General features: G+C 39.5%; 1 protein-coding gene across 1 annotated transcript in view; it reads right to left on the reverse strand.

Moving 5' to 3' along the window:
• LYRM4 (LYR motif containing 4) overlaps positions 1 to 23,416 on the reverse strand; it is a 92,321-nt gene that overhangs the window by 65,311 nt on the left and 3,594 nt on the right. The window contains exon 2 of the mRNA XM_083826170.1: positions 858 to 978. Coding sequence (XP_083682296.1) covers positions 858 to 978 — 121 coding nt within the window. The remainder of the gene's footprint in view (positions 1 to 857; positions 979 to 23,416) is intronic.

The raw sequence follows: 23,416 nt of genomic DNA on the forward strand, positions 1-23,416 counted from the left end.
TTTAATAGAAATACTGCTGAGCTCTGACCAGTATCAGTAAGTGCAGACTTGGCAAGGATACACAGCTGAGGCATTACAAGTGCCCTTAGAGAGTTCAGGACTAGAAGCTTTCTTTGTTTAGGTTTCCAATGGTCACTGCAGATAGAGTGTGGGTATATACAAGAAGTAAAAAAAACATCTGAAGTTTCATGAAGTATAGTTCGTATCTAAATATGGTACCCACTAGAAGGAACAGAGATGCTACAAATGCTACTGAGCCCACATCAGAGAGAAATATTGCCAGTGACTCAACTTTTTCTGAAGAAAAACTTATCACCTTGCTTGGACACACATTTAGCCAGCTTTTCATTAATTTACTTTAGGATTTTCTCGTTCTGCTATTGTTCTAGCAATGTATCCGCAGCTGGAGAAATACAACCACAGAAAACAAGACTATTTGCAGTGGTGGCCACTGCCACTCTTCCAAAACTGTGATGGAAGGAGGAAAGAACGAGGAAAGGAAATCTAATATACATGAGGTAGAGGAAACAAATTCAAGGGAAAATGAGGGCAGTGCAGAGAAACAGTGAAGAGACACATAGAGGTAGTAAAATAAACAGCAGAAATGGTAACAGAAGATCATATGAACTTTTGATAGCAAGGCCTTTTCAGGTTGCTGAAACGAGCATCCCTAAATCCCCTGTTACAACCATGATGGATAAATGAATGTTTACCATCTTCTCAAACTCATACATATAAAAACTACTGTTCATCCAGAGATATTTTGAGCAAGGATTTAGTTTTTCCATCTGTAATGGCATAAGCCAGTAGACTGATGAATATATAACTCTTAGCTAAAATAAGAAAAATAAACATACCTGCCGATGAATAATCTCTAGGTTTGCTTTTGCTTTATTCACTAGTTCTTCTATTTTTTCAGAATCCGTTATATTCTTGTTTTCTCTGAAGGCATCTCTTATCCTTCTGATGGCATATGTTCTAAACATAAACAATAAAAAGACAGGTTCATAAATGTGCCACAGTTTATGACATTTCAATATTCTTTAAAACATACTTTTTTAAAAAATAAATCTACACACACACACAATTCACTTGCCTAATTTTTTTTCTCTCTTTTTTTTAATGTATATATTTATTTTTATTCAGGGTCTTGTCTTGCGTGAGTTGAAACACTAACCAGATTTTTTAAATTAAAAAAGTCATTTTACTTAAAGTTGTTGTAGGAAAACTTCATACTTCACGTATCACTCAAGTCCTTAAGCTAGCTCTGCTTGTTATTACTGTAAACATACTGTTGGATTCCCATTCTGGATACTGCAAAGCTCAAGAACATTAAAAAAAAAAACAAAAAACATCAAAAAAACCCCACAACAAAACCCAACCAACTCCCAAACAAATGTGTGTCAGCGTGATTATTTTTATTCCTAGTATTCTAGAGATCACTGGTCTCAATGCTAACAATAAACACATTATACATAAGAACTAGTTCTGATCTTCCACTGGAAGACTAATGGATCAGCCATACCAAAAAGGGCTCTTTCTGTCACCCATTTCTTCTGACAAAGCATATTTCACCTTTCAGTCCAACACCTTATGCATTTCCCCACTCATAAACAGTAATAAGTAGGATCTCTGCAGTCATCTCTGAAACTTTCCCCTTTCTTTCAAAGCCAATAAGAACCTTTATGCAGTCTGCAATGCATTGCTTAATAAAAAATAGGGCCCAGTTCAATATTAAAATAAAACTCTCAGACTGAGCAGTACATGCTTTTATTACACACTCGTTAGGAGGATGGAAGGAGAAAACGGCAGTACACTGATCCTGCTCAACTATCTTGATAATGTTCTACTTCTCTATCATCACATCAGTGCCAGTTTTACTGCAGAAGGTAAAACCTCACGTGTGGCTCTGGAAGGAAAGGATGCTGCGAACACCACAAATAGTACAGTATTTCAACAGCTGTTTCCAATCTTGCATAAAAGTGAAACACAAGACACAAAATTGTCTGAAATGGGATCATGAACCTACCCAACTATGCTGAAAAGTGAAAATAGTGGTACAGGGGACAGAGGAGGGGAGAGGAAGAATATGAAGGACCCCCAGCCAGCGTCACTCCACACCATTAGATGGTGCTATCCAGCTCCTAATGCAGGATCCACCAGCCAAGAGGCCTTATTTTCTCTTTGAGCTCATAAATAATACATTTCAATCACAGGAATCGGGATGGTTATGGAGTCCCACCCTGCTGCGACACACCGGCAGATGGTGTGCACTTTTAATTAGGGCCTGTTCACCTATAATGTGACACTGGGGTGTGCGAGTGAGCGAGCGTGTGTTTGTATGTGTGAAGTTAATAGAATGTATTAAATATGGAAGCTCATTCTCGTCTGCAGCTGGTGTCCTAGCAAGATTTGAAGGGGAAGCTGCTTTCTTCTAGGAAAAAACAAAAAAAACCCACAACCACAACCCCAAATAATTAAGATAGACTGTAATTTTGTTGCTTGATAACGAATGGATTTCAAATCATCGCATATATATATGTAGGATTAAATTGTGCAGAAACATGTTTTCTGCAACAAAGAAAGGGTTGCCAAAAGATACACAGTCCTAATATAATTTTTTTTAGCTTAAAGAAAAACAACAAAAAACCAACAATAAAATGGTAAGTATCCATTACTGGGTACAAGTCTTCCAAAATGCAATACAAATGAGTACACTACCTAAAAAAAAAAAAAGGGCCTAAAGCAAATTCTTGTTCAGTATAACACCTACAGACTGTTTTTTCTGGTTTGTACATATGGTGCATTAATTGTTCCGTTTTCTCTTTCCTCCTCTCATTACACCCAACAGTTACTCAGAAAGAAAAAATATGTACTTAAAAACTGGTTAACTGGTTTGATGTTTTCTATCTGTAGTCAGAAAGTATGTTGCAGTTTTTTCCTCTTACAGTTTCTTTAAAACTTTATAAACGTTAATACCCAAATGAAGCTATTTTACATAGGCTTAAAAGCACAACCTTAATTCTACGGCTAAATCATTGTATCTCCAGTATATTCTAAACACGTGCCAAAGAATAGCTCTGTATCGTGGCACTACACTAAGGTTACACTGAGATTCAAATTACTGCTTAAGGAAGAGCTGAACTCAGAGCTCAAACGTGATACTACACTTGGCTGTAAAGCATCCTTTCCTCTCCAATGAGGGGTGCCAGGAGAACAACTCCAGCTTTCCAACACTCAAAAGTCTTTGAACATTATGTAAGAAGTCAAGATATAAACAAATTTGCTTTGTTTGTTCATTAAACAAAACAAAACAACAACGACAAAACTACAGAAACTAAACAAATAAACCACACACCTTTTTATAGGCTCAAGTTGGGAGCAATCTCAGTTCCACATCTTAACACTCTCTACACTTCAAGAGCTGAGTGAGCACCAAAATCTAGTACTAACATATGGCTGCAAGCCCATGAGCTCTTTTGAAATAGAGCAGCATGTGCAGCAACATGCTGTAAGGACACACATGGTATGAAAAGAACCTGTTCGTTTAGACACATAATCTGTTTTTGGTATAAGAACTACTCCAAAAATCTTCGGGGTGATGAAGAGAGACTCATCAGCTGACCAACTGCCCTTAGGTTGGGTATTTTCAGTTCAATAAGCATAAACACCAAAAATCAATCGTGTACCATTTGAAGGTGCAGCTTGAAATGTCAGTGGTAGAGAATATGTGGCTATCTTCACAAATCCTTACAAAATCAACCTAAAAGGAGTACTGTCTGAAGACAGAAAAAGAGATGAAAAGTGCATTGGCAAGTTGAGTGGTTGCTGTAACTCCCAGACGGGCATTTACCCGAACTGACACAAAGGAACCGAGGGCATACCACAGTGCAACCAGTTTCACCCGATGTGAGAAAACAAGAGATGCTGCGTTTCTGCCACCCTCCCCACCAGGCAGAAACCCTTCCTCTGCCACGTCCTTCCTCAGACCAGCACGGCCAGCCTGGTACCTGACCCTGTGGTGAGCCAGTCCAGCTTGATGCACTGACAGAAGTCCTACCTACAGAGGGAGAACCACTTATTTGTCATTTTTTTCCCACGCCAGTGAGCTCAGTTGGCTCTGTATGGCACTGGACAAGCACTGAGGAGGAGGAAACGAAGCAGTACTGATTTAGATGGGTGCAGCACATGACAGATGCCACTCCAAGAGAAGCTGAGCAAGGCGGGTAAGTTAAGTTTATATCTCTGGGAAAGTTCTGAAAAACGCAAGAATTCTCATTAAGAAACATCATTACAAATGAAATTTGTAATGCATTTCTCAATCTACTATTTTTCTCACTATTCTTTGGAATGTGATACGCTTTTTGTGATTCTTACTCATGTGCATCCATTACACAATTAACTCCCAATTAAATCAAAAGTATGTAATCAATGGGTAACAGATTCAGTGCAATGGCTTCAGATCAAAGCCGCTGCAGGTGGATAACTACACAAGGTAACAGATGTTCCTAAGTACAAAATAAAAGGAGTGGTTGGGGCTTAATGCAAGAGCAAGGCCAAATCATTAAGACAAACTCAAAGGGAATGGGGACTAGCTGCTAATGTTAAGAGACAACAATGGCCTCAAATAATAGTAAAAACCACAGAGGTATGGTTAAAAAAGTATTTTTCCTAATACTCAGTCATTTAGCTCTACCTTCCGAGAGTCCATCTTTCTCTTTCCCTGAAGCACAATCGAAAGCCTAACATGAGTCCTCATAAAAATGAAGCCTACAAGAAGAGAATGAAGTCACAACATAGGTACTTCAGAAAATAATTTCTGCTTGGGGGGTTCAGATATTTTTTTATTTCAAAAATGTTTGCTTATCTGATGTCTGACTAGAAAATAAAATAAAAAATTAAATATATGTCTCCTTTTTAAGTGTTCACTCTTGCATCTTTGTGCTCTGCTAAAGTGGAGTGTAAGAAAAAAAAAAGCTGAAACACTGTGCAGGCATACTTGCTTCGTACTATGAAGCATTATAGCTTCAAAATAAACCCGGCCAAATACTGTTTGTCTCAGCATCACTTCGCATTTACCAGTATCACAACATGCTAAAGGTTTAAGTCATCTTTCAAAGACAGCTTTACAAACATGTTGATACTTCTTCTTTGTGACTGTGAACAAATACAATCTATTAATGGATCAAATCGCAGTTACAGGCAACGTACAGTTAAACATAATGGCTTTATAAATTGTTCATCATTGAGCATTTATGCAAATACAGAAGAGGAGGATTGTGATACACAACCTGTGCACACAAGACAGACATTGCAAGGGAAGCGTCTGTTGGGTTAGAAGATTCAAAACTTTTAAAAAAAGGTATAAGCTAATAAGGAAAAATGCATTTTTATTTAAGTTGTATTTAATCAATTAAGGTGAGAGATCAATACTTAATCTCCGGGAAGCGCACTGTTGTTAATAATTCTAAAATAAAGTATATGATGCTTTTACTTGAGTAGGCAATGTGCAGAAGTGAGATACTGATATACAATATAAAAATATACCAAGTGAGGGACCCTTCTTGTAAAGGTAGTTGTTTCCTTTCGCTAACTATATTTTCTTACCACCTCTCCTTCCAATCTATTGGATTGGAACATCTATTAATTTAAGGCAACAATAACATGTATTCTCAGAACTTCCCATTGTTACTAATAAAATGTGCACCAAAATTGATTGGCCTAACTGAATTTTCAGAATTACATATAATTTAAAAATTGAAAGATTTTAGAATTAAAAAAAAAGGCAGAAAATTAGTACCTTAAACTTTTATTACTATTAGTGAGGATGTCTCCATTACAGTATTAGTTCCGAGGGAAGGATTATTTCCATACATCCATATATATAGATATAGAAATATATACGTATAATGTATCTATCTGCATTTTCTGTAAAGGTCTCATTAAAAGTCACCAATAAAAGTCATGCAAAAGCTGCATGCAATTACCTCTTAATAACAAAAAAGAAACATTTGATGACAGAAGTGTGTTTGAGACTGAGAGGCAAGACAACTCAACTTGGCCCAATAAAGACAATAAATTCTTCCCTAAGCCTTTATATTCCATAAAGAAGTAGTTGTGACTTGCCTAATTAAATGCAGGAACAAGAGCACGGTGTGGATGCAATGTTTTTAATCAGCAAGGTGTTCCTCAAACTCCATCACTAGACATTTTTCAGCACTGCCACCTTAGGTGGCACAGTAAGAAAAACACCTGCCTGTTCTGTCAAATAAAAGCAAAGCCTGGAATCAGGACTTGCTTGGGGGAAGCAAAGGGGCAGTAGCTGGAAGGTGGGATTGGAGGACAAGAAAATAAACAGAAAAAAAATCCTTTGGTTAAAGAGCTAGAAAACTTAGTACAAAAAAAATAAATCTTTCTAGCATAGACTGTTGATTAATCTGATATTATTTCCTTTAATTTTTGAATTGATCAGAAATCGTGATTTGTTTCCTAGACAAAGTTTTCCCCCCAAAATGTAGAGTGAAACCTACAAGCTGTTACTTGGTTTCTCTGCTCATATACAAAATATGAATTGCAATCGAATTGCCAAGAAATATGTCAGGAAAAGAACAGCACTAGCTACACTTTATGAGAGAAGATTACCCAAAAAGAACAGAGGAAGGGGATAAAAATAAGGAAACTATGCCCTTCTGGCCTAGGGGGAATGGTATAGTGAATCATTATAGGGAATAATAATAGAAAAGCTACTATTTACTCTTTCTGCCTACTACAAAATTAAGTTCAGCATTTCAGCAACCTATTTTTCAAAGGTTGAGGTATGGAACAGACATAGACGACAAGGCATTTGCTGATGAACATTAGAAAATACATTTGAGACTTGGTGACTGTGACTGAGTACATATGACATCCTATATAATCAGATATAAAGATTTGCTAACAACTTACTTCTAAAGCAGATCTTGTTATTTTGTGTCCCCTATCTCAGAACTCCTTCTAATAAAAGCTCCAACCTTTTCAGTGCAAGCTGCCCTTGATGAGAAAGACAAAAAACTTGTAATATACATGTCCAGTTCAAAAATTTCTTTTTCTTTAATTAATCTAAAAACTAAAAATGCCTCCACATTTTTCCATATAGACTTACAGCTCTTTTTGGGAAAAAGCATTTATTTCTTCCAACTATCCTTGCAGAAGTTAGTGCTTGTAATCATTTCAGCAATCACAACACGGATTACTACCCAATTGGCAGGATCACAGAGTAATTCAGATCAGAAAGGAGCTAGGGAGGCCTCTAGTCCCGCCTCGGGCTGAAAGCAGGGTCAGTAATGGGATCAAGCCAGGTTACTCAGTGCTTCACCCAGTCCCGTCTTGAAAACCAGGAGGGTGACTGGACCGCCTCTCTGTGCAACCTGCATGCTTGCTTTAATGTCCTTGTGTGGAAAAGCTTTTCCTTAAGCCAGTTAAACCTGGCTCCCTCAGTTAAACCTGGCTCACTGGGGCTGCTGCTTCTGCTCCCAAACATCTTGGTGGCTTCTGCTGAATTTACTTTAGGTTATTGATATCTTTCCTGGGGGTGGCAAGACTGGATGCAGTATTCCAGATGTGGTCTAACAAGCACTGAGTAGAGTGGGATGACCACCTCCCTCAGTTTGCTGGCTGTGCAACTGCTGATACAGCCACGGGTGGTCTTGGCCTTCCTTGCTGCCAGAGCACACTGCTGGCTCGTGCCCAGTTTGCTGGGATCCTCAGCCCCTTTTCAGCTCCTTCCCAGGTAAGGGACATCACACTTGTCCTCACTGAGTTTCATGAAGTTGCTGTTGGCCTATTCCTTCAGCCTTCCTAGGTTACCCTGGATGGCAGTGCTACTCGACTGCGTTAACTGGTTTCCCAATTTAGCATCATCTGCAAGCTATATGAGAATGCACTGCTACTTCCTCTGGGTGTAAAGATGTGAAACAGGATGAGTCCCAGGGTTGACCTCTGAATCAACATATTTACTACCAGCCTCCTGCAGAGCATGTACCATTAACTACCACCCTATAAGCCCCAGCACTCAACAAGTCTTAAATGGTGTGCTTGTCCACCTGTCCAGACCCTAATATCCTAGCTTATACACAAGAATATTATGGGAGACAGCGTTGAAAAGCCTTCCTAAAGTAGAGATAAATGACATCCACTGCTCTCCCCTTGTTCTCAAATTCAGATATTTTATCACAGGACACAATGGAGTTGGTCAGGTGTGATTTACCCTCAGTGCTCAAACATCTTCATGTCCCCAGAATACTACCAGTGCTGTTCACAGAAAGCTACGGCTATTTCTGCAGTTCTTTGAAACATACATTTTTGTTGCCATACTTCTAAAAATAAAAAGTTATTGGGTTAATTCTAAGCGTAAAGAATTTCTGCAGAAGGGAGTGCTTTTCATAAGGTCAGGGTTAAAAGAAAAAAGGAAAGATGCCCAAATGAAAGAGTTCTTTTAGTCTTAATTGGAGTTGTAACTGCAGTGTTATATTGCAGAAGAGGTTAAAAAAGGGGGGTTACCAGTGAAGGACCCCATCAAACAAGTTGTTCAGTTAACGAGGCACCAGGCAAGGATGTGCTGCAGGAACCAGAAACAGAATTTGCCACAGATGAAAAGTGTCCTGATGGCCTCAAATGACAAACAGCTCTCTGCTACGCTTTCACCACCCAAGACCCTGGCAACTGCTCACCAGGACACCAGGGTAGCTTTGCAGTTCAATTACCAGGCGGGGAATGCCTTGAAACCACAAGTTCAAATCCTGACAAGATGGATTTCTCTCTTCTTCCTTTTGAGGCAGATGTATACCATTCCATTTGTTGTGCTACTATTTCTGAACAGCTCTTAATAAAGGTCTAGCCTGCCGTGAATCACCATTACAAATTCCATTATATTTTCCCAGAAATACTACAGTTTTAGTTCAATGCTGTCATCAAAATTTCTCTCTTCACCACTGTCCAGGGATTGCCTTTCATTCTATGAAGTCGTTCAGTCTCTGACACAGGTACCCTGAAGACAGCCAGCCATGCTGCAGGTCTTGGCAACACAAACTGTTCATTTAGAAACCAACTGGGTGCTGAGCAGCCTTGCTGGCTAGAAACATTTCCCACTTGTCAGTACAAAACAAATTGCCTTTTATGAAGCAGTAGTGCTTTTTTTTCCTTTCCCTTCCCCCCCCCCGCCTTTTTTTCCCCCCCGATTAAGAAGCAAGGCATAAAGCCCTGGTATACTCCAACTTCTTGGACTGCAAGGGGTTTGGCCTGGATTGAGACTTTGGCCAGTGACCCCTCCCACTTTTCCAGGTTGCCCAGTGTCTCATCCAAACTAGCCTAGAGCACTTCTAGGGATGGGGCATCCACAGCTTATCTGGGCAACCTGTGCTAGTGCCTCACTGCTCTCAGAGTGAAGAATTTCTTCCTTATATCTAATCTAAATCTATCCTCTTTTAGTTTAAGACCATTCCCCCTTGCCCTATCATTATCTACCCAAGTAAAGAGTCCTTCTCTATCCTTTCCAAAAGCCCACTTTAAGTATTAAAAGGCTGCAATGAGGTCTCCCCAGATCCTTCTCTTCTTCAGGCTGAACAGCCCCAGCTCTCTCAGCCTTTCTTCACAGGAGAGGTGCTCCAGCTTTCCGATCATCTTCATGGCCCTCATCTGGACTTGCTTTTAACAACTTGTAGTGGGTTTATGTGGCAAGGTTTTGGTAGCAGGGGGCCATAGGGGTGGCTTCTGTGAGAAGGATCTAGAAGCTGCCCCATGATTCGTAAGGGACCCACTGCTGACCAGAGCTGAGCCAGTAAGTGATGTTGTTTTGCGCCTCTGTGAGAGCATATTTAAGACAGGGAAAAAAATGCTGGGCCACACAGCAGCTGGGAGAGTGAGAGGAGTGAGGAACAGCCTTGCAGGCGCCAAGGTCAGTGAAGAAGGAGGGGGAGAGGCGCTCCAGGCACCGGAGCAGAAGTCCCCTGCGGCCTGTGGTGAGGACCATGGTGAAGCAGGCTGTCCCCCTGCAGCCCATGGAGTACCACAGTGGAGCAGGGTTCCACGCTGCAGCCCGTGGAGGAGACCATGGTGGAGCAGGTGGACCTGCACCGACGGAGGTTGCAGACCGTGGAGGACCCCCGCTGGAGCAGATTCCGGGCCGGACCTGTAGCCCGTGGAGAGGAGCCCATGCAAGAGCTGGTGACCTGGCAGGAGCTGCTGCCCGTGGGGGATCCAGGCTGGAGCAGTTTGCTCCTGAGGGATGGACCCTGTGGTACGGACCCATTTCTGGAGCAGTTCTTGAACAGCTGCTGCCTGTGGGCAGCCCACGCCGGATCAGTCCAACAAGGACTGCATCCCGTGGGAGGGACCCCACAGCACAGGGGACGAGAGTGACCGAGAAGGAGCGGCAAAGAAGAAGCGCTATAGACTGACCATAACCCCCATTCCCCCGTTCCACTGCGCTGCTCGGGAGGAGGAGGTGGACGAGGGTGAATGGGGGGAAGGTGCTTTTGGTTTCTTTCCTTTGTTTCTCACTTCTCTAGCTTGTTAGTAATAGGCAATAAATCTTACTATCTCCCTACTCTGAGTCTGTTTTGCCCGTCACAATAATTACTGTGCGATCTCCTCATCCTTATCTCAACCCTTGAGCCCTTTGTGTCATATTTTTCTCCCTCTTTCCCTTTGAGGAGGGGGAGTGAGAGAGCAGTTACGGTGGAGCTTGGCTGCCCACCCAAGTAAATCCACCACACAACTCCATGTCCTTCTTGTGCTGGGGGCCCCAGATATGGATGCTGCACTCCAAGTGAGACCTCATGAGGGCAAAGCAGAGGGGGACAATCCACTCCCTCCACCTGCTGGCCACCCCTCTGGTGATGCAGCCGGCTTCCTGGGCTGCAAGTGTGCACTGATGGCTCGTGTCAAGCTTTTTGTCCACCAGAACCCCGAAGTCCCTCTCTGCAGGGCTGCTCTCAACATGTAATTCTCCCAGTTCATCCTCATGTCTGGGATTGCCCTGACCCAGGTGCAGCACCTTGCACTTGGATGTGCTGAACCTCATTAGGTTCACGTAGGCCCACTTTTCTAGCTTGTCCAGGTTCCTTTGGATGGCATCCCTTTGTTCTCTTGTATCGACTGCAACACTCAGCTTGGTGTCATCTGCAAACTTGCTGAGGGTGCACTCAATCCCATCATCTATGTCATTGATGAGGATATTGAATCGTATTGAAATTAGACACAATCCAGTGATCTCATGACAAAGGAAACAAACCACAAATACCCTTTATTAAACAATCCGCATGAAGTAACAGACCCCCTGTTCTGTCTGCTTATAAATAACACACTAAAAATTACAGGATTTGGAAGATTACCATTATTCTCCAAACTTTATCCTCTCATCCACCTCTATCACCTCTACAGCTGATCCAAAAATCTTTGTTTCTTAAATCTCAGTCAACAGTGACAACCATCCCCCACTGGACCTCCCATCACCATATGGCTCAATGACCTTCCCTCATTTATAGCAAAGCGTTGCATGTTTAGCTTAACAAATCTGCAACATCACTTTTGACAATAATGATGGATATTTGAAATTACAATGTAATACTAAGCAGCATAGAAAATTCTAATATATGCAAAGCTCATTAGTCATATCTAAGACCTAAAAAAATTAATCAATTTGGAATGCATAATAAAATCACTGTCCTACTTTTTGCCTACAGAGTACTGAATATTATATTTAGACATTTGGATTGCGAATATAGTGCCTTTGAACAATACATAAAATGTTTTAGGAAGTTCAGACACAAACTACTGTGATTATATTATCAGAGGTTCAAAAAAAAAAATCAAATGCAGACTGTTTTATACACCATGAATGCTACCTAAGGCACAGCAAGTCAAGAACTGGATTTTATCTTTCTGTATTTTCTTCTGTTTAATTAGTTACAGGCTATGGAAGTCTCCACAAGTCTCACAGATGATAACACTAGCAGAAAAGAAAGGAGGGCTGAAAACCCTAACCTCTGCCAGTAGCAGAATACTAACCCAGAAGTGCAATGGGTACAAACTCTGGGTGATATTTCATACCCACAAGAAATCATATGTAGCTTCTTACACGATAATAGAGCAGAAGGAACCACAGCTGAACAGAAGCAAGATTTGTAGGGAAGAGAAAATTCTGGGTGGTAAAGCTGAGCAACTAGCTCACTCGCAGACCATGTCAAATACACAGATTTGAGTTTTCGAGGCAGGCACAGCCAATTTTCATCCACATAAATTAGCTAGCATCTCCGTGCTTTCTGCACTGTGTGGCTCTCCACTGCTTGTACCTCCCAGCTGCTACTGCCGAAAACAGGCACTGAAAAAGCCAGATCCCCCTGCAGGCTGGTTATGCGACAGCTATGCTCAGAGCTATTGGCCTTTGCAGCAAAAGGGCGTAATGATGGTCAGCTAAAACATACCTGAGACCTTTCAGCAAAAAAAAAAAATCCACCTTCTCAGGGCCTATATATATATATCAAATATAAGATCACATACATCTTTCGGGAGTCCAGAGGTAACATATGAATCAAACTAATACTAAATCTAAGTGAAACTATACAACGCTCTTGGAAAGCTACTGCACACCAAAGAATAAGAAGGCTACACCCATTTTCCTGTTATTTTTCCTACGATTACTCTAAAACACAAGTAAGATTGCAGATCTGCCAGTTATGAAGATGCGGGTTGCTGTGGCTCCCAGCCAAAATGTTTCTTCTGGACTAAGTATGGCCTCCACCTCCAAAACTGTGGTGCATAGGCTCACACTCTCAAAACTGTTGATGCCAGCATACATCAATACTTTGATCTGACCAGACAATAAAAAATATAATCTAGTATCAGACAGAAAAATGAGATGAAATTTAAGACTTGAGATATGCCAGTTCAGTGAACAGAAATCATTCAGTAAGCTTGCTGGCATATCTTCTGTGCACTGAGGCAGTTCAATCTTACCACCATAACTGAAAGAGAGACCAGAGATGTCCAAGAACAAGAGGAACACGTACATGTTATTGTCTTTTAATCTAGTCAAGCCCAACTACATAAAGTCCAGATGTTAAAATTTAAAGGTGAAGATAAAGCCTACGGAAAGGCCAGTAATTTTTTTAAGAGTTTTCCACTCAACTTGTTAATATTCTCTCTTAGAGGCTTATACTATTGCAGTGGGTTTATGTGGCAAGGTTTTGGTAGCAGGGGGCCATAGGCGTGGCTTCTGTGAGAAGGATCTAGAAGCTGCCCCATGATTCGTAAGGGACCCACTGCTGACCAGAGCTGAGCCAGTAAGTGATGTTGTTTTGCGCCTCTGTGAGAGCATATTTAAGACAGGGAAAAAAATGCTGGGCCACACAGCAGCTGGGAGAGTGAGGAACAGCCTTGCAGGCGCCAAGGTCAGTGAAGAAGGAGGGGGAGAGGTGCTCCAGGCACCGGAGCAGAGGTCCCCTGCGGCCTGTGGTGAGGACCATGGTGAAGCAGGCTGTCCCCCTGCAGCCCGTGGAGTACCACGGTGGAGCAGGGTTCCATGCTGCAGCCCGTGGAGGAGACCACGGTGGAGCAGGTGGACTTGCACCGACGGAGGTTGCAGCCCGTGGAGGACCCCCGCTGGAGCAGATTCCGGGCTGGACCTGTAGCCCGTGGAGAGGAGCCCACGCAAGAGCTGGTGACCTGGCAGGAGCTGCTGCCCGTGGGGGATCCAGGCTGGAGCAGTTTGCTCCTGAGGGATGGACCCTGTGGTACGGACCCATTTCTGGAGCAGTTCTTGAAGAGCTGCTGCCTGTGGGCAGCCCACGCCGGATCAGTCCAACAAGGACTGCATCCCGTGGGAGGGGCCCCACAGCACAGGGGACGAGAGTGACCGAGAAGGAGCGGCAAAGAAGAAGCGCTATAGACTGACTGGAACCCCCATTCCCCCGTTCCACTGCGCTGCTCGGGAGGAGGAGGTGGAGGAGGGTGAATGGGGGGAAGGTGCTTTTGGTTTCTTTCCTTTGTTTCTCACTTCTCTAGCTTGTTAGTAATAGGCAATAAATCTTACTATCTCCCTACTCTGAGTCTGTTTTGCCCGTCACAATAATTACTGTGCGATCTCCTCATCCTTATCTCAACCCTTGAGCCCTTTTGTCATATTTTTCTCCCTCTTTCCCTTTGAGGAGGGGGAGTGAGAGAGCGGCTGTGGTGATGCTCGGCCGCCCACCCGAGTAAAACCACCACAACTATGAACTAGGAAAAAAAAAATCAACTTGTTCTATTGAATAAGTTCAGACTAGTATATCCATGTATCACTAAACATTCTGCATTTCAAGCCAATAATGTGTTAAAAAAAAAAAAGCCAGATAGCACTTACTAGCTAATTAAAAGTCACAAGAAAATACAGACTCAGTCATATGAGCGATGGTAGCACTTTTTTGTCCTTTATTTACAAATAAGAAGCAGCCATACAGCAAATAAAGACTCCTTTCAGTCCCATAGGCACACGGCTGTAAGGAGAAGTTCCTCCCAGATAACAATTACTCTAAAAGTGGAATTAACCTCGGGCTTAAAACTCAGTAACTCATATGAGTACTGGCTAAGGCTACCACATGAGATATTAAGAGAGGAAAAGATATATGATGAGTGGTCTATTTATCATAATAATGTTTTCAGTATAACATCTTACAACTAGGGCAGATTACCTTTCCTCTGACACACGACATGACCTTCCATTTCTTAGGGTAGCAGAAAGGTTTCCAATCTCAGAACAAAATTATCCACAGAAGCTGCTGAAGCACTGGGTCCCTAGTTAATGGCAGCAATAACTCGCACTGATAGAGAATTTCTCCTTCAAGGATTCCAACAAATTGTTGGTAAAAACAACAATCAAGCCTCAAAATCCACATAGGTTAGTAAGTACAGCTGCTAGTTCACAGAATGAGGAATTACAATATATAACGCTTATATGCCTAGAAGTGCAAAAATACTATCAAAAATACTACACTAAAAATTTAGTAAGAAATACACTCAGTAGCTCTGGAAATCAGGAAACCTATTTCAAGGTCTATTTCTGTGCTACACAAAATACATTTCTTCTTCCTGTTTTGTAAACAAAACACTTAAACATTTATTCCCATATTGTAAATTAAGTCAGAGAAAAAGCATTACTAGTGAGACATCTAATTTTCTTTGGGCAGTGCTAAAATTATTTAAATCAATCAATAAACATTCATCCCTTCAAAACACCAGTCTACACACTAAGATGATTCTTCTGAAAAACTGTCCGCTGATTTATTGGACTAGAAAAATGCTGTGATATTTTAAATGAGTCGGAAATGTTTCCTGCAACTTCATAACAGGTTAGTATCAAGGCACTTCCATCAGACATCCAAAACATAGTACAAGCTGCAGTACATCCTTATAGCTTGAATTCTCTTTTGAGAAAGAGCTCTCATTTGAGCTCTACTGACTTAAAAACATTTTCCTAAAAAGGAAGCATTCTGATGTTGTTTAAATAAATAAAAGCATTGACTACAAAGAGGATGGCACACGCTGATGTATGAAGAGATTGTTTCTCAGAGAATTCCATCGGTGATTCAACCCAAAACTTATGAAGTTTGATGGTTTGTACCCAGCCCCTTCCACACTGAGATCTGCTGTTCTTAACTGTAATTAACAGCACAAATAAACGATGGCTTCTGAATCCTCTGCCACATTTCTCATGCTGCTCTTCCAACACGGTTTGCCGAAAAGTGTTATAGCTGCACATTCACTGAACATGTAACCCTCGTCAGTGGCTATCCACAAGACAACTGATGAACTGATCGCATCCTCCTCCTCTCTTGCTCGCTCACAGGACAGAGCTCTAACCACCCTTTCTCTAACAATGTAATCTAAACCAAAGTGAATGCATCAATTTTTTGAAGATGCTCTCCAGTATTTAACAACCAAAACTATATATAACACTTGTTAAGTATCTGCCAGTTATGTTGATAGTCTGCATAATTTATCCAATATAAAGGGTGATAGAACTGTTAAGCAAAATTAAAATGGGTAAGCATTAAATAGAAAATTAACCAGCCAAGGCAAATGTCTTTTTTATATTATTATTATTTAATTTAATAAAGGTTGCATAAGATTTTATTTTTATTATTTTTTTTAAGGGAGATACATCAGTTACAACGCCAAAAACCAGGCAGAGTCCTGAGGAGAAATCCCTACCCTATGCACTACATCATGGGGTTATTCTCCCTCTAGCTTGTAGGCTCATCAGGACGTATTTTTCATTTCCCTTTTTCAGGTCTTTCCAGCAGAGTTTGTTTACCACTATTTGTATTTCCTAGTATTCACCCTTTCCTTGTTCTCCAGTCCCCACAGAAGTTGTCTGTTAGTTTCAATCAGCATCTCTTTTGAGACTTTAGTCAGAAGATCTCAACCTACAGTCTGGCTTTTTTCCATAGACCAAAACAAAAATGTAAGCTGCTACCCTCCCTTCCCCCCACCCCCCTTTACCCACATTGTCAACTTAAAACAGAAACGAATGCTTCTTCTATTCCCACAGAAGAGACTAGCGTAACATGTAATTTATTTGTTCGACACATTGAAAACAGAGAAAATTGCTAAGTGAGGTACCTAGAGCTCTGATTTCTATACAGCGCCGAAAGCAAGCACATACTGACAGAGTATTAGTGTTCTTACTTAAAAATATTTTAATAGATTTAACTTAAATTAGTGGTCAGTTTAGGTGATAGTCAGTTTAAATAACCAGTTTACCACCAGACTGCCACTTACGAATGGCTTGAGTTCCACATCATTATATTTAAATAATCAAAAGTATTATTTAAGTAATTTTTAAAAAAAAAGAACCCAACCAACAAAAACTTGAAAATTGGCAAAGATATTTCAACTCCTCCTTGCTAGAGTTCTTAAAGCTACAGAATTCATGTTACTGCATAGACAGCTGACCTTCACCATGCCCCCAGAGTTCATATCCAGTAAATTTATAACAGCAGGTGAGGTTATTGAGCTAACAGGAGAGGTACTATTAGCCACTCAGCAAACCCATTCCCATGTAAGATATTTGCACTACACTGGTTTGGAGGAAAAAAACAAGATCTGAGTGCAGAAGATAGACTAGACACCACAGACCTAGAGAATAGGGAGTATGTAATCAAAGCAGATTTGCTGAAAGCAGTCAGAACCTTTAGTATATAGACAAGTCACATCTAAAACAAACAAACAAAAAAAAAAACAAAAAAGGAAAAGTGGACACATTCTAGAGACACATCTTCTGAAAACATTTTTGGCAAATTAACGGCTCCTTTCTGCACTGAAAAAAAAAAGAAACCTAAATTAGAAAGATAGAGGCCTTGTAAAAGGAAAATTCTCTGGGAAAGGCCTTCCATTTTCATAATCTGTATGAGTTTAAGATGGTTTATTAAAGCTCTCCCTCAACATGATTGAGGGCACCCAGCTCTGAAATTGACTAAAAGCCTGTCAATGTTCAAAAGAAATCTTACAATGTGATTACGAAGAGGAAGATTGGAAAAACAGCATTGCATCAATGTGTCAATAAACAAGGATATGTTTCCATAACATGTTTACAAATGAGCATCTATGATGTTTACCTTTTTTTTTTTTTGAGTAAGGACCAAATCTTGTGTACTGTTAATTATATATTTAAATGCAGTGCCGAATTATGGTTTACAGACAAGCAACACCCAGGCTCTTAAGAGACCTGTGTCCACATTTCTTCTCAGGCAAATGATGAACAGATACTTACACCTGCCTGTGACTGCAACTAAGCATTGTGAGATTCTGGATGCTTCCTGGAGAAACAACTAGTATCAGTGAAGAAATACTACCAAGCAACAACACCACGTGTCCTGCAAGCAAATACTAATTAGAAGGAATCACATGCTGTGCATGAGAAAGACGGTGACAACTCTATGACAACCTCAAAAGACACAGTGAATTATTCTCACAGGAATTCAAGGCCCAAATAAACTCACAGATTGAAGCTGAATTGTATAGGCTTCAATACCCTAATGAATTAGTGATTATTGGCAATATATATCTTGTAAGTGATTACAGCTTCAGGGAAAACTTTTTTTTTTTTTAATTTAAAAAAAGAGGTACTTTTCTCTGGCAGCTGAAATGAGATAATCTTACTGTTATATGAGCAAACAATCCAGAAACAGGTATTGAATGGATCTAAACCACGACATGCCAGACAAGCAGACTCAGAAGGGGTGTCAAGACTTGGCAATGAAGTCTGTGGAGACTCCGACTGTTGTCATATTCAGAATCTGGCCAGACATTTTGAAACTCCAGATGATTTGATGTTCAGCTGCATTTATTTAAATACTGGTTTGGTGAAGTAGATACAAAAACATAGTTAGTTCTGCCAAATTATAAATCAACATTTTCTCAATTTAAGTTAAACATCTGTTCATCTAAATGCTACTGAGTTCAAGAAAGAAGAACACTGCAATTTGATGGAAATTAACTTATTATAAGACTTAACACAACCATCTTGGTTCTTGGTTCCATCATTGTCTTCCACAATGGCTTTATTTATTGCTTTAAATAGGAATTTTTGAAGAATAGTTACTGATATGGAACAGAAGTGATTTCCTGACCTCTTGATATTAATACCCACATAAATGTATGTACACACACACAGAGAAGCTTTATTTACTTTGTGCGTAGGTGCTAGAAGAATTAAGTGTGATTTAATCAATTACTACTAGTTAAAGAAAAGTTAGAAAAATATATCTAAGCAACAGCTTTTTTCCAAGACTTTGTAACGAACATGATGTTAAAGAAAGTCAAGTCATAAGTACTAAAAGTCTCTGGCTAAATACCTGGTCAGCACATTCATAGCACAAGACCTACATATTTTCCAGAGGAATACTTAAGAGATTTTATTTAACACACATTTTGTTACAGAATACGGCATCTGAACACAACTGAATGCTTTCACTGTTATCATATTGAATGCTCAGATGTAAGTTGCGTCCTGAGAAAACCATTAGAATTTCATACAAAGAAGAGGTAAAGTGGAACAGAATAAAAAGGAGAAAAATACTTAAGGGAAAAAAAAGCAGTTTTCCCAATGCCATAACTAGCCAGAAGAATATTGTCAGAATGATTTGTGACATCATGTTTCTTCAGAAAGGACTATAACATCAAGAAGAGTCCCAAAAAATACTCCTCACTAAGGATGTCCTCATGGAGAGGTCTGCATAGAACAGTCACAAAGTGATTGGCCCAAATATTCAAACATATTAAAAAAATAAAAAAAAAATGTTTTCTTTTCATGCCTGTCTTTCTGGGAAAAACAAACAACCGTGTAAAATCTAGAGGTTGCGCTTTTGTGGTTAGTAAAACCAGAAACCATGGGAAGAGCTTTATCAAAGATGTAGTTCAGACAGTATCCTTGTTATGAGTTGCTATGGCAGTGGTTCTGATCACCTGCAGTTTCCTTTTTTGCAAAATCACTTTGATTTTTTTTTTTTAAATCCAGAACTCTGATCTTCTAAAGAATACTTGAAATAATAGCTTGTGCCTTGTGTGTCTTGAATATATCTGAATGTTACAAGGCCAGTGACTTTTCATTGTGGGCAGCATAAGGAAGGATAGTCAGGGGCTCAATGTTAAAGCCTCATCCAAGAGCAAGAATAGGAGGATGTGAGCTAAGACAGTACTTCAGCACTTAAGAGCTATTACTACATTGCAAAGTGATTTCATTTACCAGAACTCATATGCACACATCTATTGGCATGAATCATTGCCAGAGGCAGTAATTTTTCCATTACTCTCATTAGTTCTCAAACAAATTCTACTGGTAATTAAATCTTACATAAAAAGAAAAATGTCTCTGTTCTACTGTGCTATATAAAGAATGTAAATAATGTCTTGGATAACAACCACATCAGATTTACTCAATTTGGGTGCCTTTACTAAAATAACAAAGTCCATTAATTTTTTGAGGAAGACTCCACTCATTTGTTTTCCAACTATAAAACTTCAAATTTTTAAGAGCTCTGGATGCCATCTATGTGCTCCAAACTCTTTCTTGCGTGTTATTAGTATTTAAAACTCTCTTCTGGGGGAAAAAAGTTACAATAAGATCACATCAGAATTGATCTGTAGCTATTCTTTATCGTTTTGAAGAACGTAACTGTACATGGCCAAAGTGAATGTGTTTGGAAAATGACAATTATCATACTCCTTTTAAATCCAGGAAAGCAACTCAATGAATGCAACCAACAATTCTGATGGAATGATTTACTACTAGGGAAGTTACTATCAAAAATCAAAACATTTTGCAAAATTGTTTCCATTTGGTTTAAAATTCCATTTCAGAGAAGAATGGTATCTAATGGTTATGTTTTGACATTTTTGGAACAGAATGTTTTAGTTGTTTTTCCAAAATATTTTATATATAGAATACTGAAGTTAAACGGAAATACTTAGTACTGTCAGACCCAAAGTCTGACAAATTGAAATCACGTTTGCTTTTATGCCTCTAGATTTTCTTCCAAAGTGCTTACATTTCCATGTTTTACTACAATTCAGAGTGTAATCTTCTTAGTCTTTCCCACAACTCCAACCCTAAAAGCACCACCTTGCAATACTGACACGTCTAGTCAAAGATATATTGATTCTGACAGAACAAGGCAGTATATATAAAAGACCCTCAAATAACATTACTGCAAAAGATCTGCACGGTATGTGACACTGAAATAATGTCCAAAATTTAACTACCCAGAGAAAGAGGTAATATTAATAGGGCCAACCACAAATACATGTCAATGCTCTACAAAACCAATTTGTTCCTGTTTGTCCGTGATTTTGGGTCACAAAGCTGCCAAGCCAAAACAAGCATAGGGAACAGCATGTGCCAGAAATGCCCCTGCATCCTGGGCTCACATATAGCACAGCTGCTTGCAGCCCTGACTTTTTTTTTCCCAAAAATACTTTTTCAGGAATAGCCACATACTCATCACATGGGAAACTAACTGAAAAAATCCTAAAGTTTATTATCACTTGGAACACAGCCAGCAATTACATTTTCTTTGCACAGCCAAGGAAAAAAAACAGATACTGTAAGGCTGCATGTCAGTCATCTTACTCTTACAAAGAAGTCAGACAGCTCTTCTGGACAGAACTGACAGTTTTAATTTCTCTGGGTTTCTTATCTCAGTTACAGACTACCACTTAGCACAGAATACAGTACTTTCTACAGCATGGCATGTCTCTGTTTTGTTATTATCGTTTTGGATTTTTTTTAATTTAAAAAACAAACATCAGCACCATTTAGTCTTTTTTTCCCCTCCCCAATACACAGTAATGTGATACCCAGAGCTGACAATCTGCTGGCAGATCTCATCAATCACAAACATCATTAGGAGAACCAGCAAGAAAAATGCGTATCCAGCTTGGATAACTGTCACATGGAAAATGTTAACACAGTTGCTAAATTAGCTGAGAAAGAAAAGTGTGAAAGAACCAATGACCAGATTCCACATCCCAGAAGCAAAGCAAGATTTTCATTAAAGTGCCTCAATAAGATATGTTGGGAGACGAGGAAGAGAAAGAATACCAATTTGAAAAAGCTTTTTTTTTTTTTTTTAAAATAAATTATTTGGTATGAATTATATTGTCAAACAACTGCTGAGACAGAAGCCAAACCAAAGCAGAGAGTTCTGGCAAGAAGACCTTCCCCTGGTCACCCTCTTTCCAAAGGTCCCATGTACTCAACTAAATTGCATCATGTAAGAAACTATCTAGATCCTATAAGGAAGAAGGAAATCAAGGAACAACTGTGATGTACTGATCGTATATTTATGCTCCATCAAAAAGTCCATTTTATTCTAATTGACACAAGGTATTAAGAGGCTGAATGCAGCACCTGTGCCCAGCTGGCAACAGGGGTAGAAGAAAAGGTTGCATTAATTCTCTAGCAACTTGTAGCAGCTCTTAAACACCTCTTAACACTACAGGCATCAACAAAACAAGTTTGTAAGAAAACAAAAAACAACAACAACAAAAAACACCTGGAGGATAGATAAAAAAACAAGGCAGAAAGATGAGATGGGATTTAATAAGACACAAAACAGCTTTTCAAGACGCTTCTTAAAAATTAAAGACCTGGAATTCCATCTGGGAGATGAGAAGATGAACATGATTAGAATTGTTCTGAGTATCTTGTGTTAAATTTATGGTCAAGCAGCTCCCTATAGCAAAGTTTCACATCTTTCTCCACTGCCTAATATCTAAGAATCGTATCACACAGAGTATAGAAAAATTAAAACAGTAGTATATTGACATAATATTTATTATGTCGCAGTTCCTTACCTTAGCCCAACAAGTTGATCAGCACACTCAGTATCTGAGTAAGACTTTAACTTGGCTAGCAGTTAAAAAGAAGACTCAAAACAGAAAAGACTGACATTAGTGGAACAGCAACAGAAACGAGAAATGGTGCATGAGTAAACCAGACCCTTGTCCAATGACTGACCTCTTTTTTTTTTTTTTTTATTTAAATCAGAAGTCCTGATCAATCTTTATGTAACAGCAGCTGGCACCCAAGACTGTACCTTCTTTCACTTTCCTGTTTGCAAAAAACAGATTCGTTATTGCATACACAGGAATGTTTGTCAGCTGAAATATTTTTCTAAATATATATCAGCATATATATATATTTTTAACCTTAGGTCAGTAAGTTACCACCTCTACACATACAGAGTATCTGGACATCCATGCCAAATTTAATGACAGTGAACATGAATAAGAGACTTTTTTCCTACCCACCTCGACTCACTGTCACTAATAAAAAGAGTAAGCACTTTGTTTATGGTAAATTGAGATATTAAACCTACTGTAAAAACACAGGAATCAAACATTTTTTGGAAGAACAGCTTTAATGCCAAAGGACTAAAACCACCTTAAGAACAATGATCTGCCCTACATAGTAGAAGCCCTGGATTTTCACTTCCTGAACTTTAATTCAAAATAAGAAAAAAGCCACATTTATCACAAGCAACTTCTGAGATTTTTAAAATTAAGATTTTTTACATTGATAAAATCCATTGTAAAAAAATAACAAAAAAATAGTTTACTTTTAAAAACAAAGCTATTCAATATTACTTCTGAAGTTATGGCCTTGTATTAAAAGCTCAGCTTACAATAGTCTATTTTTAAAGGAGGTGAAGTAGCACTTTGGTGTCAGATATGCTGTCAGAAATTTTAAAGTTAAACCACTGCAAACTTGAAGAGCAACCAGTCAAGTATCACTTGATGGAAAGCAAGTTTGTTGAAGTGCTAAGCACTTTCTGAAAAAGATTAAATCAAAATCCCATCACCAGCTATGTCATTGAAAGCAGGAAAAGCAACCGACACTGAA

The sequence above is a fragment of the Anser anser genome (genome assembly GCF_964211835.1).
Source record: "Anser anser genome assembly, chromosome: 2".
NCBI classification, from domain to species: domain Eukaryota; kingdom Metazoa; phylum Chordata; class Aves; order Anseriformes; family Anatidae; genus Anser; species Anser anser.